This window comes from Procambarus clarkii, chromosome 53 (assembly GCF_040958095.1).
Source record: "Procambarus clarkii isolate CNS0578487 chromosome 53, FALCON_Pclarkii_2.0, whole genome shotgun sequence".
Lineage (NCBI taxonomy): Eukaryota > Metazoa > Arthropoda > Malacostraca > Decapoda > Cambaridae > Procambarus > Procambarus clarkii.
In genome coordinates this window covers 18,111,771-18,126,503 of record NC_091202.1, presented here as the reverse complement: position 1 = coordinate 18,126,503, position 14,733 = coordinate 18,111,771, and the positions used below count along the sequence as shown (strand labels likewise).

Below are 14,733 nucleotides of genomic sequence, written 5' to 3'. Positions count from 1 at the left end.
CAGCAGGAAAGACAATGTTACATGAGGCAAGGCAGCGGCGGGAGGCAGCAAGCAGCATGGTGGGAGGCAGCAGCATGGCGGGAGGCAGCAGCATGGCGGGAGACAGCAGCATGGCGGGAGGCAGCAGCATGGCGGGAGGCAGCAGCATGGCGGGAGGCAGCAGCCTGGCGGGAGGCAGCAGCACGGAGGGAGGCAGCAGCCTGGCGGGAGGCAGCTGCATGGCGGGAGGCAGCAGCACGGAGGGAGGCAGCAGCCTGGCGGGAGGCAGCAGCACGGAGGGAGGCAGCAGCCTGGCGGGAGGCAACAGCCTGGCGGGAGGCAGCAGCACGAAGGGAGGCAGCAGCATGGCGGGAGGCAGCAGCCTGGCGGGAGGCAACAGCACAGAGGGAGGCAGCAGCATGGCGGGAGGCAGCAGCATGGCGGGAGGCAGCAGCATGGAGGGAGGCAGCAGCACGGAGGGAGGCAGCAGCACGGAGGGAGGCAGCAGCATGGCGGGAGGCAGCAGCCTGGCGGGAGGCAGCAGCATGGCGGGAGGCAGCAGCATGGCGGGAGGCAGCAGCATGGAGGGAGGCAACAGCACAGAGGGAGGCAGCAGCATGGCGGGAGGCAGCAGCATGGCGGGAGGCAGCAGCCTGGCGGGAGGCAGCAGCCTGGCGGGAGGCAACAGCACGGAGGGAGGCAGCAGCCTGGCGGGAGGCAGCAGCATGGCGGGAGGCAGCAGCATGGCGGGAGGCAGCAGCATGGCGGGAGGCAGCAGCATGGCGGGAGGCAACAGCATGGAGGGAGGCAACAGCACGGAGGGAGGCAGCAGCATGGCGGGAGGCAACAGCACGGAGGGAGGCAGCAGCATGGCGGGAGGCAACAGCACGGAGGGAGGCAGCAGCCTGGCGGGAGGCAACAGCACGGAGGGAGGCAGCAGCATGGCGGGAGGCAGCAGCCTGGCGGGAGGCAGCAGCATGGCGGGAGGCAGCAGCATGGCGGGAGGCAGCAGCATGGAGGGAGGCAGCAGCATGGCAGGAGGCAACAACATGGCGGGAGGCAGCAGCTTGGCGGGAGGCAGCAGCATGGCGGGAGGCAGCAGCATGGCGGGAGGCAGCAGCATGGCGGGAGGCAGCAGCATGGCGGGAGGCAGCAGCATGGCGGGAGGCAGCAGCATGGCGGGAGGCAGCAGCATGGCGGGAGGCAGCAGCCTGGCGGGAGGCAGCAGCCTGGCGGGAGGCAGCAGCCTGGCGGGAGGCAGCAGCCTGGCGGGAGGCAGCAGCCTGGCGGGAGGCAGCAGCCTGGCGGGAGGCAGCAGCCTGGCGGGAGGCAGCAGCATGGCAGGAGGCAGCAGCATGGCGGGAGGCAGCAGCATGGCGGGAGGCAGCAGCATGGCGGGAGGCAGCAGCATGGCGGGAGGCAGCAGCATGGCGGGAGGCAGCAGCCTGGCGGGAGGCAGCAGCATGGCGGGAGGCAGCAGCCTGGCGGGAGGCAACAGCACGGAGGGAGGCAGCAGCCTGGCGGGAGGCAGCAGCATGGCGGGAGGCAGCAGCATGGCGGGAGGCAGCAGCCTGGCGGGAGGCAGCAGCATGGCGGAAGGCAGCAGCCTGGCGGGAGGCAGCAGCCTGGCGGGAGGCAGCAGCCTGGAGGGAGGCAGCAGCATGGCGGGAGGCAGCAGCATGGCGGGAGGCAGCAGCATGGCGGGAGGCAGCAGCCTGGAGGGAGGCAGCAGCCTGGCGGGAGGCAGCAGCCTGGCGGGAGGCAGCAGCCTGGCGGGAGGCAGCAGCATGGCGGGAGGCAGCAGCATGGCGGGAGGCAGCAGCATGGCGGGAGGCAGCAGCATGGCGGGAGGCAGCAGCACGGAGGGAGGCAGCAGCCTGGCGGGAGGCAGCAGCCTGGCGGGAGGCAGCAGCCTGGCGGGAGGCAGCACCCTGGCGGAAGGCAGCAGCATGGCGGGAGGCAGCAGCATGGCGGGAGGCAACAACACGGAGGGAGGCAGCAGCCTGGCGGGAGGCAGCAGCATGGCGGGAGGCAACAGCACGGAGGGAGGCAGCAGCATGGCGGGAGGCAGCAGCACGGAGGGAGGCAGCAGCATGGCGGGAGGCAGCAGCATGGCGGGAGGCAACAGCACGGAGGGAGGCAGCAGCATGGCGGGAGGCAGCAGCATGGCGGGAGGCAGCAGCATGGCGGGAGGCAGCAGCCTGGCGGGAGGCAGCAGCATGGCGGGAGGCAGCAGCATGGCGGGAGGCAGCAGCATGGCGGGAGGCAGCAGCATGGCGGGAGGCAGCAGCATGGCGGGAGGCAGCAGCACGGAGGGAGGCAGCAGCCTGGCGGGAGGCAGCAGCATGGCGGGAGGCAGCTAGCAGCATGGCGGGAGGCAGCAGCATGGCGGGAGGCAGCAGCATGGCGGGAGGCAGCAGCACGGAGGGAGGCAGCAGCATGGCGGGAGGCAGCAGCATGGCGGGAGGCAGCTAGCAGCATGGCGGGAGGCAGCAGCATGGCGGGAGGCAGCAGCATGGCGGGAGGCAGCAGCACGGAGGGAGGCAGCAGCATGGCGGGAGGCAGCAGCATGGCGGGAGGCAGCAGCATGGCGGGAGGCAGCAGCATGGCGGGAGGCAGCAGCATGGCGGGAGGCAGCAGCATGGCGGGAGGCAGCAGCATGGCGGGAGGCAACAGCACGGAGGGAGGCAGCAGCCTGGCGGGAGGCAGCAGCATGGCGGGAGGCAGCAGCATGGCGGGAGGCAACAGCACGGAGGGAGGCAGCAGCATGGCGGGAGGCAGCAGCATGGCGGGAGGCAGCAGCATGGCGGGAGGCAGCAGCACGGAGGGAGGCAGCAGCATGGCGGGAGGCAGCAGCATGGCGGGAGGCAGCAGCATGGCGGGAGGCAGCAGCATGGCGGGAGGCAACAGCACGGAGGGAGGCAGCAGCATGGCGGGAGGCAGCAGCATGGCGAGAGGCAACAGCACGGAGGGAGGCAGCAGCATGGCGGGACGCAGCAGCATGGCGGGAGGCAACAGCATGGCGGGAGGCAGCAGCATGGCGGGAGGCAACAGCATGGCGGGAGGCAACAGCATGGCGGGAGGCAACAGCATGGCGGGAGGCAACAGCATGGCGGGAGGCAACAGCATGGCGGGAGGCAGCAGCCTGGCGGGAGGCAGCAGCATGGCGGGAGGCAGCAGCATGGCGGGAGGCAGCAGCATGGCGGGAGGCAGCAGCATGGTGGGAGGCAGCAGCCTGGCGGGAGGCAGCAGCATGGCGGGAGGCAGCAGCATGGCGGGAGGCAACAGCATGGCGGGAGGCAACAGCATGGCGGGAGGCAGCAGCATGGCGGGAGGCAGCAGCCTGGCGGGAGGCAGCAGCCTGGCGGGAGGCAGCAGCATGGCGGGAGGCAACAGCATGGCGGGAGGCAACAGCATGGCGGGAGGCAGCAGCATGGCGGGAGGCAGCAGCATGGCGGGAGGCAGCAGCTTGGCGGGAGGCAACAGCATGGCGGGAGGCAGCAGCATGGCGGGAGGCAGCAGCATGGAGGGAGGCAGCAGCATGGCGGGAGGCAGCAGCATGGAGGGAGGCAGCAGCATGGCGGGAGGCAACAGCATGGCGGGAGGCAACAGCACGGAGGGAGGCAGCAGCATGGCGGGAGGCAGCAGCCTGGCGGGAGGCAGCAGCATGGCGGGAGGCAGCAGCATGGCGGGAGGCAACAGCATGGCGGGAGGCAACAGCCTGGCGGGAGGCAACAGCATGGCGGGAGGCAACAACATGGCGGGAGGCAACAGCATGGCAGGAGGCAGCAGCCTGGCGGGAGGCAACAGCATGGCGGGAGGCAGCAGCCTGGCGGGAGGCAGCAGCATTGCGGGAGGCAGCAGCCTGGCGGGAGGCAACAGCATGGCGGGAGGCAGCAGCATGGCGGGAGGCAGCAGCCTGGCGGGAGGCAACAGCATGGCGGGAGGCAGCAGCATGGCGGGAGGCAGCAGCATGGCGGGAGGCAGCAGCATGGCGGGAGGCAGCAGCATGGCGGGAGGCAGCAGCATGGCGGGTGGCAGCAGCATGGCGGGAGGCTGAAGTCGGAAGGGACCAACGCGACGGGAGGCAGCAGCATTGCAAGAGGCAGCATGGCGGGAGGCAACAGCACGGCGGGAGGCAGCAGCACGGTAGGAGGCAGAAGCACGGCGGGAGGCAGCAGCATGGCAGGAGGCAGCAGCATGGCAGGAGGCAGCAGCCTGGCAGGAGACAGCAGTGTCGCGAGAGGCAGCAGCGTGGCGGGAGGGAGCAGCACAACTGGAGGCAGCAACATGGCAGGAGGCACCAGCACTGCTGGAGGCAGCAGAATAGTGGGAAGCAGCAGCAAAACTGGAGGCATGAACATGGCAGGAGGCAGCAGCACGGTGGGAGGCAGCAGCACGGTGGGAGGCAGCAGCATAGCGGGAGGCAGCAGCACGGTGGGAGGCAGCAACATAGCGGGAGGCAGCAACGTGACGGAAGGCAGCAGCTAAGCGGAAGGCAGCTGCACAACGTGAGGCAGCAGAACGACGTGAGGCAGCAGAACGACATGATGCAGCAGCACAGAGGGAGGCTGCAATGCGGTGGGAGGCAGCTGCAATGCGGTGGGAGGCAGCTGCATAGCAGGAGGCAGCTGCATATTGAGAGGCAGCGCATGGCGGATGGCAGAAGCATGGCGGGAGGCTGATGTGCGGCGGAAGGCAGCAACGCAACAGGAGGCAGCAGCGTGGCAGGAGGCAGCTGCATGGCAGGAGGCCACAGCATGTTAGTAGGGTAAATTGAGACTGCGACCGTCCCAAACCCCTAAGCAGGTGAGCTAGGTGTTTCCCCCCCCCCAAATGCTCCGGAATCGAACTCGGTCATAGTCTCAAGGGTGGGGAAGGTGCCCACTCGCAGACGGTCGTTGTCCCGCTGGACGTTGTGGGTCGCCTAGGAGTAAAAGGGGGGTGTAAGGGTAGGAGGAGTAAGTATATGAACAGGTGTGTAAGATCGATGGTGTGGGAGGTCCCCTCGGCCGAGGACGGGTGTCGTTGCACGGGACGTTGTGGGTCTCCTGGGACGTTGAGGGTCGCCAGGGGTAAAAGCGGGTTGCGAGGGTAGGAGGAGTAAGTATAGGACAGGTGTGCAGCAGCCGATGTATGTGTCTGTATCGTAGAGTTAAGCATCATATGTAGATTTACAGTAAAATATTAATATGTAGGGATGGAGATGAGTATGTTTAGCGAGGAGTGGCCCCCACACATGAGAACACATGGGGTATGGGGTAGGAGAGCTGGTAATATGTTGTTGTTATAAGGTGTGAGTCAAGTGGTGTTGGAGGGGGAAGAGTGATAAGAGGGCTGTAGGAGGAGGAGGCATCTGCTGCAGTCACCGTCGTCTTTCTCTCTCTTATGTTGTGCTCCTGAAGGGGTGGCTTGTGGTATGTATATTTCCAATGAATCACTGACTGCCGGCTACATCATATCACACGAGGGAATAAGGTAAGTCTCACAGTGTTCCAGAAACCTTTCAACACACACTCCAAGAGGGGAGTCATTAATTCATGTCAAACTCAGTCCTTGAGTATAGGTCTTCACTATTCGTCGCCTCTGCTGCTACTGAGACGGTGTGTGAGGTATCTCAATATGTGTAAACAAAGACCCCTCAGCCCTCCCTCTCTCTTTCTTCTTCACCCTTCAGCCTCTATGGGTTTAAGACCTAGAGGCATAGGGAGTTTCACATGCCACATGGCACATAACACATGACTAGGAGACCGGGTAATATGATGTATGGAAAGGAGTGAGAAGGTAAAAGGGGGGCCATGGGAGGCGTCTATTCGTCACCGTCCCCTCACTTGTGAAGATGTTTCCCAGCTTCCATAGTTGTGTATTACCTCCTCTTAGATTTAACTGCCGCACCCACACCATAACACACAAGGAGTCATTGCTTCCAAGGTACGTGACTCTAACACCTGGAGGGTAGCCGCAGCAGCAGCAGTGGGTCTCACATCTGGGTCGTGTTAAATCTACCCTACTCGAGACAACACTGATGCATGTTTACGTTATGGAGGAGTATTACCACTACGGGCACTCCTGGACGCTCCCTCCTCCTCCCTCCTCGTCCTACACTTACCACTCACCATCCATTTGACATCCCTCTGGGTTAACAGGGACATACATATCTCTGTATTCAGAACAATAATTAGTTAGGGAAAGTTAACACATTATCTATAATTTTATTCTTTATTAAACACTTAAGACATTTACAACGACAATAATAATAATGCCCCACTACACAGAATGGGACACGAAATGGGGTGCCATGGCAGACCCAGCACTCAGACCAGCCATGCCGAAAGCCAAGAAACAATCCAATTGGGACAGCCCCATTGTAGACAAAGCAGCCACACCTTTGGTGGAGGCAGCAACAACCCCCAGTGATCATGCACGCCTCACAGCTGTGCAGGCTCCCCATGCAGGGGACTTCCTTTTGGCAGTCCCTATGTCTGCGACAGGCGCACGTCTAGATCCACAGAGCGCCGTATTGCAGTTGCTCTCCTCCTAGCTGCCTCTATCCACACTGTTCATTGGTGTATTTGCGGCGAGGCAGATGCTGACGAATATGGATTGCATGGCCTGCACTGTGGAAAATCTGGTGGTTGGCACACTAGACACGACGAAGTCAGTGACATCATTAAAAGAAGCCTTGCCTCTGCTCAGTGTCCAGCGGAGAGAGAGCCCCGCAACCTTCTGAACCGTGACTCTGTTAGCTTTGTTGGCCGACCAGATGGAATCACACTGCGCCCGTGGAAGGGTGGCAGACAGTTGGCATGGGACTATACTTGCATATACACCTTGGCACCCAAATACATCAACCTCTCTGCCGGCCAAGCAGGAGCCGCGGCGACAAACAGAGAAGGACACATGTCAGACAAGTACAGGGAATTAGATCACACACATGGATTGCGAAATTTAATTGTTATTGTCAATGCTCCTATAATATTACAGACCAGCTACATCCTGTTGAATCCTCGTAGTTTTATTTTGAGAAATATAAGTTGTTCTCAATAAATTATAATATGCACTATAAATTATTATATAAAATATGAGAGCTTCACCAATCAACATTTCATACACTAGTCTTTCCTTTAAAAATCTTTAAAACTGTATTGTAGGAACGTTAAGAGAAAACGATGTTACGTTGGCCATGTCTATGGGGAAGACTACTGCAAACAGGATGGCATGGTGTCTACTACCACTGATGGATGGGTATAAGGTCCACTACCAACTGTTAGGTGGGTAAGGGGTCCATACCACTTGTAGGATGGGTTTAGGCACAACAACTGTCCATAAGATGGGTATGAGGGACCACTATCATCCACAGGATGGGTATGGGGTCCACTACCGCTTACTGGATGGGTACGGGGTCCACTACACCCTACAAGATGGGTATGGGGTCTGCTACTACCGATAAGATGGGTATGAGGTCCATTACATCCACGAGATGGGTATGGGGTCAACTACCACCTATAAGATGGGTATGGTGTCCACTTCCACCCACAAGATGGGTATGGGGTCCACTCTGATGCATGTGTACTCACGTATTTGTACTCACCTATTTGTGCTTGCGGGGGTTGAGCTCTGGCTCTTTGGTCCTGTACTCACCTAATTGTGCTTGCGGCGGTTGAGCTTTGGCTCTTTGGTCCCGCCTCTCAACTTTCAATCAACTGGTGTACAGATTCCTGAGCCTACTGGGCTCTATCATATCTACATTTGAAACTGTGTATGGAGTCAGCCTCCACCACATCACTTCCTAGTGCATTCCATTTATTAACTACTCTGACACTGAAAAAATTCTTTCTAACGTCTCTGTGACTCATCTGGGTACTAAGTTTCCACCTGTGTCCCCTTGTTCGTGTCCCACCCGTGCTGAAGAGTTTGTTTTGTCCACCCTGTCAATTCCCCTGAGAATTTTGTGGGTGGTTATCATGTCTCCCCTTACTCTTCTGTTTTCCAGGGATGTGAGGTTCAGCTCCTTTAGCCTTTCCTCGTAGCTCATACCTCTCAGTTCCGGGACGAGCCTGGTGGCATACCGCTGAATCTTCTCTAACTTTGTCTTGTGTTTAACTAGGTATGGACTCCAGGCTGGAGCTGCATACTTCAGGATTGGCCTTACATAAGTGATATACAGGATCCTGAACGATTCCTTACACAAGTTTCTAAAGGCAGTTCTTATGTTGGCCAGTCTAACTTATGCCGCTGATATTCTTTTGATGTGGGCCTCTGGGGACAGATTCGGTGTGATATCGACCTCCGGATCTTTCTCTCTATTTGACTCCTGTAGGATTTCACCTCCCAGATGGTACCTTGTGTTCAGCCTTCTGCTCCTTTCGCCTAATTTCATTACTTTACACTTTCTTGAGTTAAACTTTAGCAGCCATTTTCTAGACCATTCCTCCAGTTTGTCCAGGTCGTCCTGTAGTCTCTGTCTATCTTCATCTCTTTTGATTCTTCTCATAATTTTTGCGTCATCATCAAACATTGAGAGGAATGAGTCTATACCCTCTGGAAGGTCGTTTACATATATTAGAAACAGGATGGGTCCGAGGACAGAGCCCTGTGGAACCCCACTGGTGACATCTCGCCACTCTGATGTCTCCCCCATCACCGTTACTCGCTGTTTCCTATTACTTAGATACTCCCTTATCCACTGGAGCACCTTACCTTTGACTCCTGCCTGCTGCTCCAACTTTCGTAACAGCCTTTTGTGAGGTACTGTGTTAAAGGCTTTCTGACAGTCCCAGAAAATGCAGTCTGCCCACCCTTCTCTTTCCTGCCTAATTTGTGTTACTTGGTCATAGAATTCTATTAGGCCTGTGAGGCACGATTTACCATCTCTGAACCTATGCTGGTGGTGTGTTACAAAGCTGTTTCCCTCCAAATGCTCTACGAGCCTTTTCCTCGCAATCTTCTCCATCACCTTGCATGGTATACAAGTTAGGGAAACTGGGCTGCAGTTCAGTGCCTCTTGCCTGTCACCCTTTTTGTAAATTGGGACTACATAGGTATATAGGCGAAGAAAACGAATCGAAGAACAACTTGAGAGTCGCACCCTATCTCAAGAACGACGAAGAAGGTTAGGTAGAGAAATAGAAACAATTGAACCCAAGCTACAAGAATCATACAAAACCCAGGAGAGGGAAAGAGAGCAAAAGGCCATCAGTGAAATAGAGAGAAATCCGAAATATTTTTTCTCCTATGCAAAATCAAGATCAAAAACCACATCTAGTATCTGGCCCCTGCGAAAGGGAGATGGAACTTTCACCGATGACAACAAAGAAATGAGCGAGCTACTGAGGAAGCAGTACGACTCTGTTTTCAGTGAGCCATCAAACGCACTAAAGATTGATAACCCAAATGAATTTTTCATGGATATGATACCAACATCAAATCATATATCAGACGTCACCCTATTCCCACTGGGTTTTGAAGAAGCCATAAACAGTATGCCTATGCACTCTGCACCAGGCCCGGATTCTTGGAACTCCATATTCATAAAGAACTAAAAAAACACTATCGCAGGCCCTCCAAATTCTGTGGAGACAAAGCCTAGATACTGGCGTTATTCCTGATATACTAAAAACACCAGAGATAGCACCACTTCATAAAGGAGGAAATAAGGCAGAGGCAAAAAATTACAAACCGTTAGCACTAACATCGCACATTATAAAAAAATTTGAGAGTGCTAAGAAGTAAGATCACAAAATACATGGAATCACAGCATCTCCATAACCCCGGACAACATGGTTTCAGAACAGGGCGCTCTTGCCTGTCGCAGTTGCTGGACCACTATGATATGGCATTAGATGCTATGGAAGACAAACAAAACGCTGATGTAATTTACACAGATTTCGCAAAAGCTTTTGATAAATGTGACCATGGCGTTATTGCACATAAAGTGCGTTCAAAAGGAATTACCGGAAAAATAGGCAGATGGATTTACAATTTTCTGACCAACAGAACCCAATGTGTAATAGTCAACAAAATAAAATCCAGCCCATCAACCGTGAAGAGCTCAGTCCCCCCAGGGTACTGTGCTTGCTCCAGTACTTTTTCTCATCCTCATATCGGACATAGACAAGAACACAACCTAGAGCACTGTATCATCCTTTGCAGATGACACTAGGATCTTCATGAGAGTAGGCAACATAGAGGACACGGCAAACCTCCAGTCAGATGTAGATCAGGTCTTTCTATGGGCTACAGAAGATAGTATGGTGTTTAACGAAGATAAGTTCCAGCTCATGCGCTATGGAAAAAAATGAAAATATAAAAACGGAAACCACGTACAAAACTCAGGCAAATCATAACATAGAACGAACAGGCAATGTAAAGGATCTGGGTGTACTCATGTCGGAAGACCTTACCTCTAAAGAACACAATAAAGTAGCCGTCACAACTGCAAGAAAAATGACAGGTTGGATAACAAGAACTTTTCACACTAGAGATGCTATACCGATGATGACACTTTTCAAAACGCTTGTGCTCTCTAGAGTGGAGTACTGCTGCACAATGACAGCCCCTTTCAAAGCTGGAGAAATTGCTGACCTGGAGAGCGTGCAGAGATCCTTTACTGCTAGAATCCACTCAGTAAAACATCTAAACTATTGGGACCGACTAAAGAGCCTAAATCTGCACTCCCTTGAGCGCAGGCGGGAGAGATACATAATAATTTACACGTGGAAAATATTAGAGGGGCTGGTCCCAAACCTGCACACAGAAATAACATCACATGAGACCAGAAGACATGGCAGGATGTGCAGAATACCCCCCGTTGAAAAGTGGAGGTGCAACAGGTACTCTGAGAGAGAACTCTATCAACATCAGAGGCCCGAGACTGTTCAACACGCTTCCGCTACACATAAGGGGCATAACTGGCAATCCCCTCACAGTGTTCAAGAGAGAACTGGATAAGCACCTCCAAAGGATACCTGATCAACCAGGCTGTGACTCATACGTCAGGCTGCGAGCAGCCGCGTCCAACAGCTTGGTTGATCAGTCCAGCAACCAGGAGGCCTGGTCGAAGACCGGGCCGCGGGGAAGCTAAGCCCCGGAAGCACCTCAAGGTAAGGTAAGGTACATTAGCTGTCTTCCAGCTTTCTGGAAGGTCCCCCGTTTCCAATGACCTGTTATACACCATAGAAAGTGGCACACTTAATGCTTCTGCACCTTCTTTTAGAATCCACGGTGAGATTCTGTCAGGCCCAACAGCTTTTGACACATTCAGCTGCAACAGATTCCTTTTGATCTCATCACTGGTGAGGTAAATTTCCTCCAATGTTGTTCGGTTTGCCTCCTCATTTAGTGCAGGGACCTCTCCTTGTTTTATTGTTAAGACCTCCTGGAATCTCTTGTTGAGTTCTTCACACACCTCTTTGTCGTTCTCTGTGTATCTGTTCTCCCCTTTTCTCAGTTTCATCATTTGTTCCTTCACTGCTGTTTTCCACCTGATGTGGCTGTGGAGCAGTTTTGGTTGGGTCTTAGCTTTACTCGCGATGTCATTTTCGTATTGCCTCTCTGCTTCTCTCCTCACTCTGATGTACTCATTTCTGGCCCTCTGGTATCTCTCCCTGCTCTCTGGTGTTCTGTTGTTCCTGTAGTTTCGCCATGTTCTTTTACTCAATTGCTTTGCTGCCGCACATTCCTGGTTGAATCACGGATTCTTTTGTTGCTTTTCATTTTTCACTTTTTGAACTAGGATAAACCTGTCTGCAGCCTCCTGACACTTCTGAGTGACATAATCCATCATATTCTGTACAGTCTTTTCTCTGAGTTCTGTTTCTCATGGTATTCCCCTTAGGAAGTTCCTCATTTCGTCATATTTTCCTCTTCGGTAATTTAGTCTATTTCCTTCCAATCCCATCCTTGGATAGGTTATCCCTACTTCTATCTGATACTCAAATATCAATACACTGTGGTCACTCCTTCCTATGGGGGCTTCATATTTGACTTCCCTTCATATTTGACTTCTTTCTGAGTCATTTAAGGTGAAAATCGGGTCGAGTCTAGCTGGTTCGTCGTTTCCTCTCATTCTTGTGGGCCCCTTGACATGTTGGCTCAGAAAGTTCCTTGTACTCACTTCTAAAAGTTTAGATCTCCATGTGTCTTCACCTCCATGTGGGTCCCCATTCTCCCAGTCTATCTTTCCATGGTTGAAATCTCTCATGATTAAGAGTCTGGATCCTTTCCTGCAAGCAACTGAAGCTGCTCTCTCTATTATGTTAATGGTAGCCATGTTGTTTCTGTCGAACTCTTGTCTGGGTCTTCTGTCATTTAATGGAGAGTTGTAAATGACTGCCACAATTATCTTAGGTCCACCCATTGTCATACTACCTGTTATGTAATCTCTGAATCCGTGACAGCCCGGAATTTCCATATCTTCAAAGCTCCAGTCATTCCTTATCAGCAGAGTCACTCCTCCTCCTCCTCTCCCATCTCTCTCTTTCCTTACTATGTAAAAGTCCTTTGGAAACATAGCATTTGTTATGACTCCTGACAATTTTGTTTCTGTGAGTCCTATTACATCTGAGTTTTTTCCTGTGCCCTTTCTGCCAGTTCGCTTGCTTTGTTGGTAATCCCATCGATGTTTGAGTACATTACCTTGAAGCTCACTTTCCTATGTCTATTTTCACCCTCCCTTCCCACTAGTGCAGGAAGCTGTTCCATGGGCAATGCTGCTTGGGAAGGCTCATCCTCCTGTGGGGTAGTTACCAGGGGTTCTGAGGGAGGTGGGGGTGGGGGGGTGGGAAGGAGGGGAAGGGGGAGGATGGCTTAGAACTGGGGTGGGGGATGGAGGACTTAGTTCGTGTCTGGGCCGGCTTGGGGCAGGAGGAAGACCAGGGGGTGGGAGGGAAGGGGGTACTCGGGGTAGGGAGGGAGGGTGGGATTGAGTGGAATGGTGGAACTCCCCACCTATAGGGTGGTGAGTTGGGATGTTACAGTCCCCTCTGGGGTTCCTGAGGTGCTGGGATGGGGTTCCACACTCCCCACTGGGATTGCTGGGTTGGGGGTTGAGGTTCCCTGGCTCCCTTCCCTCTGCTTGTGCCTTTTTAAGGGCGAGGCGGGTGGTTGTTATGAAGCGAGGCGGGAGGACATGACCTGCAAGACAATAAAGAGTTCGGGCGCCTGTTGCTTCATCCAGTCCGTTGCGCGCGCTCGGGACGTCAACACCTCCTGGGCTCCCAGCATGTAAGTGTGGGTGTGGGCTCCCAGTATGTAAGTGTGGGTGTGGGCTCCCAGTATGTAAGTGTGGGTATGGGCTCCCAGCATGTAAGTGAGTGTGTGGGCTCCCAGAATGTAAGTGTGGGTGTGGGCTCCCAGCATGTAAGTGTGGGTGTCGGCTGCCAGCATGTAAGAGTGGGTGTGGGCTCCCAGCATGTAAGTGTGGGTGTGGGCTCCCAGCATGTAAGTGTGGGTGTGGGCTCCCAGCATGTAAGTGTGGGTGTGGGCTCCCAGCATGTAAGTGTGGGTGTGGGCTCCCCGCATGTAAGTGTGGGTGTGGGCTCACAGCATGTAAGTGAGTGTGTGGGCTCCCAGAATGTAAGTGTGGGTGTGGGCTCCCCGCATGTAAGTGTGGGTGTGGGCTCACAGCATGTAAGTGAGTGTGTGGGCTCCCAGAATGTAAGTGTGGGTGTGGGCTCCCAGAATGTAAGTGAGTGTGTGGGCTCCCAGCATGTAAGTGAGTGTGTGGGCTCCCAGCATGTAAGTGAGGGTGTGGGCTCCCAGCATGTTAGTGAGGGTGTGGGCTCCCAGCATGTAAGTGTGGGTGTGGGCTCCCAGCATGTAAGTGTGGGTGTGGGCTCCCAGCATGTAAGTGTGGGTGTGGGCTCCCAGCATGCAAGTGAGGGTGTGGGCTCCCAGCATGTAAGTGTGGGTGTGGGCTCCCAGCATGTAAGTGTGGGTGTGGGCTCCCAGCATGTTAGTGAGTGTGTGGGCTCCCAGCATGTAAGTGTGGGTGTGGGCTCCCAGCATGTTAGTGAGTGTGTGGGCTCCCAGCATGTAAGTGTGGGTGTGCACATGCCACTACACCTGGCTGCTGGCCTAACTTAAATCATCAAGTTTCCTAGAGTAATACTTTTGTCTCATGAATTTTTGTTTAATATTATCCCCAGATGTTTGAAGTGGTCAAGTTTTTTACTTTTTGTTGTTATTGTTAAGTTTATGGGTTAGTTGTGCAGGCGTCATGTACGAAGTACCAGTTAGTGAGTCGCAGTTTGTCACTGTATGGAGTTGTGTCCAGTGCTAGAACCTTTTAACAATAAATGCACAGTAACCTGATATCTCTATGACAAAATTTTTGGAATATGCGGGTCTCATGTAAAAACTTTATTAGGTATCAGGTCGGTGCCTCCAAGTACCTAGTGAGTTTGGGTTGGCTCCAGATTGTGTGTTTTTTTTTAAATATTCCAGACCGATTGAGGCGTTCGTCTGGGGTCACCCAGGGCACTGTTGTGATTCTGCCGGCCTCCTACAGAGATTGTCTTCTAGCACACTTATTTAATTTCCTTGTTGTCTATATTGTTGGTGCCGTGTACAGTGCTAGTAGACTTGGTTCTTTCCCAAGATGGCTGTTTCCATATTTCTGGAGGTATGTTCAGAGTTATTAGCGCCCGCCCAACGTCAATCCAGCGCTCACCCAGCGCCCGCCCAGCGTCCACCCAGCGTCAATCCAGCGTCCACCCAGCGTCAATCCAGCGGCCGCCCAGCGTCAATCCAGCG

General features: G+C 54.9%; 4 protein-coding genes across 5 annotated transcripts in view; 3 read left to right on the top strand and 1 right to left on the bottom strand.

Annotated features, from left to right (window-relative positions):
* Positions 1–17: 17 nt before the first annotated feature.
* On the bottom strand, positions 18–2,384 carry LOC138352404 (nuclease SbcCD subunit C-like). Its single transcript, XM_069304890.1, has one exon. It carries the CDS (start codon positions 2,382–2,384, stop codon positions 18–20), a length of 2,367 nt encoding a protein of 788 aa, XP_069160991.1.
* A 74-nt stretch (positions 2,385–2,458) lies between these two features.
* Positions 2,459–4,039, top strand: LOC138352403 (uncharacterized PE-PGRS family protein PE_PGRS54-like). Its single transcript, XM_069304889.1, has one exon. It carries the CDS (start codon positions 2,459–2,461, stop codon positions 4,037–4,039), a length of 1,581 nt encoding a protein of 526 aa, XP_069160990.1.
* A 50-nt stretch (positions 4,040–4,089) lies between these two features.
* Positions 4,090–4,470, top strand: LOC138352402 (paraneoplastic antigen Ma6E-like). The gene has a single exon (XM_069304888.1). It carries the CDS (start codon positions 4,090–4,092, stop codon positions 4,468–4,470), a length of 381 nt encoding a protein of 126 aa, XP_069160989.1.
* An 8,642-nt stretch (positions 4,471–13,112) lies between these two features.
* Positions 13,113–14,733, top strand: part of LOC138352348 (uncharacterized) — a 161,848-nt gene continuing 160,227 nt past the window's right edge. For both annotated transcript variants that reach the window (XM_069304733.1, XM_069304732.1), the window contains exon 1: positions 13,113–13,203. The gene's annotated coding sequence lies outside the window, so the exon portion shown is untranslated. The remainder of the gene's footprint in view (positions 13,204–14,733) is intronic.

Excerpts from the sequence above, each read along its gene's own strand:
- LOC138352404 (XM_069304890.1), bottom strand. The coding sequence starts at position 2,384 with ATGCTGCTGCCTCCCGCCATGCTGCTGCCTCCCGCCATGCTGCTAGCT.
- LOC138352403 (XM_069304889.1), top strand. The coding sequence starts at position 2,459 with ATGGCGGGAGGCAGCAGCATGGCGGGAGGCAGCAGCATGGCGGGAGGC.
- LOC138352402 (XM_069304888.1), top strand. The coding sequence starts at position 4,090 with ATGGCGGGAGGCAACAGCACGGCGGGAGGCAGCAGCACGGTAGGAGGC.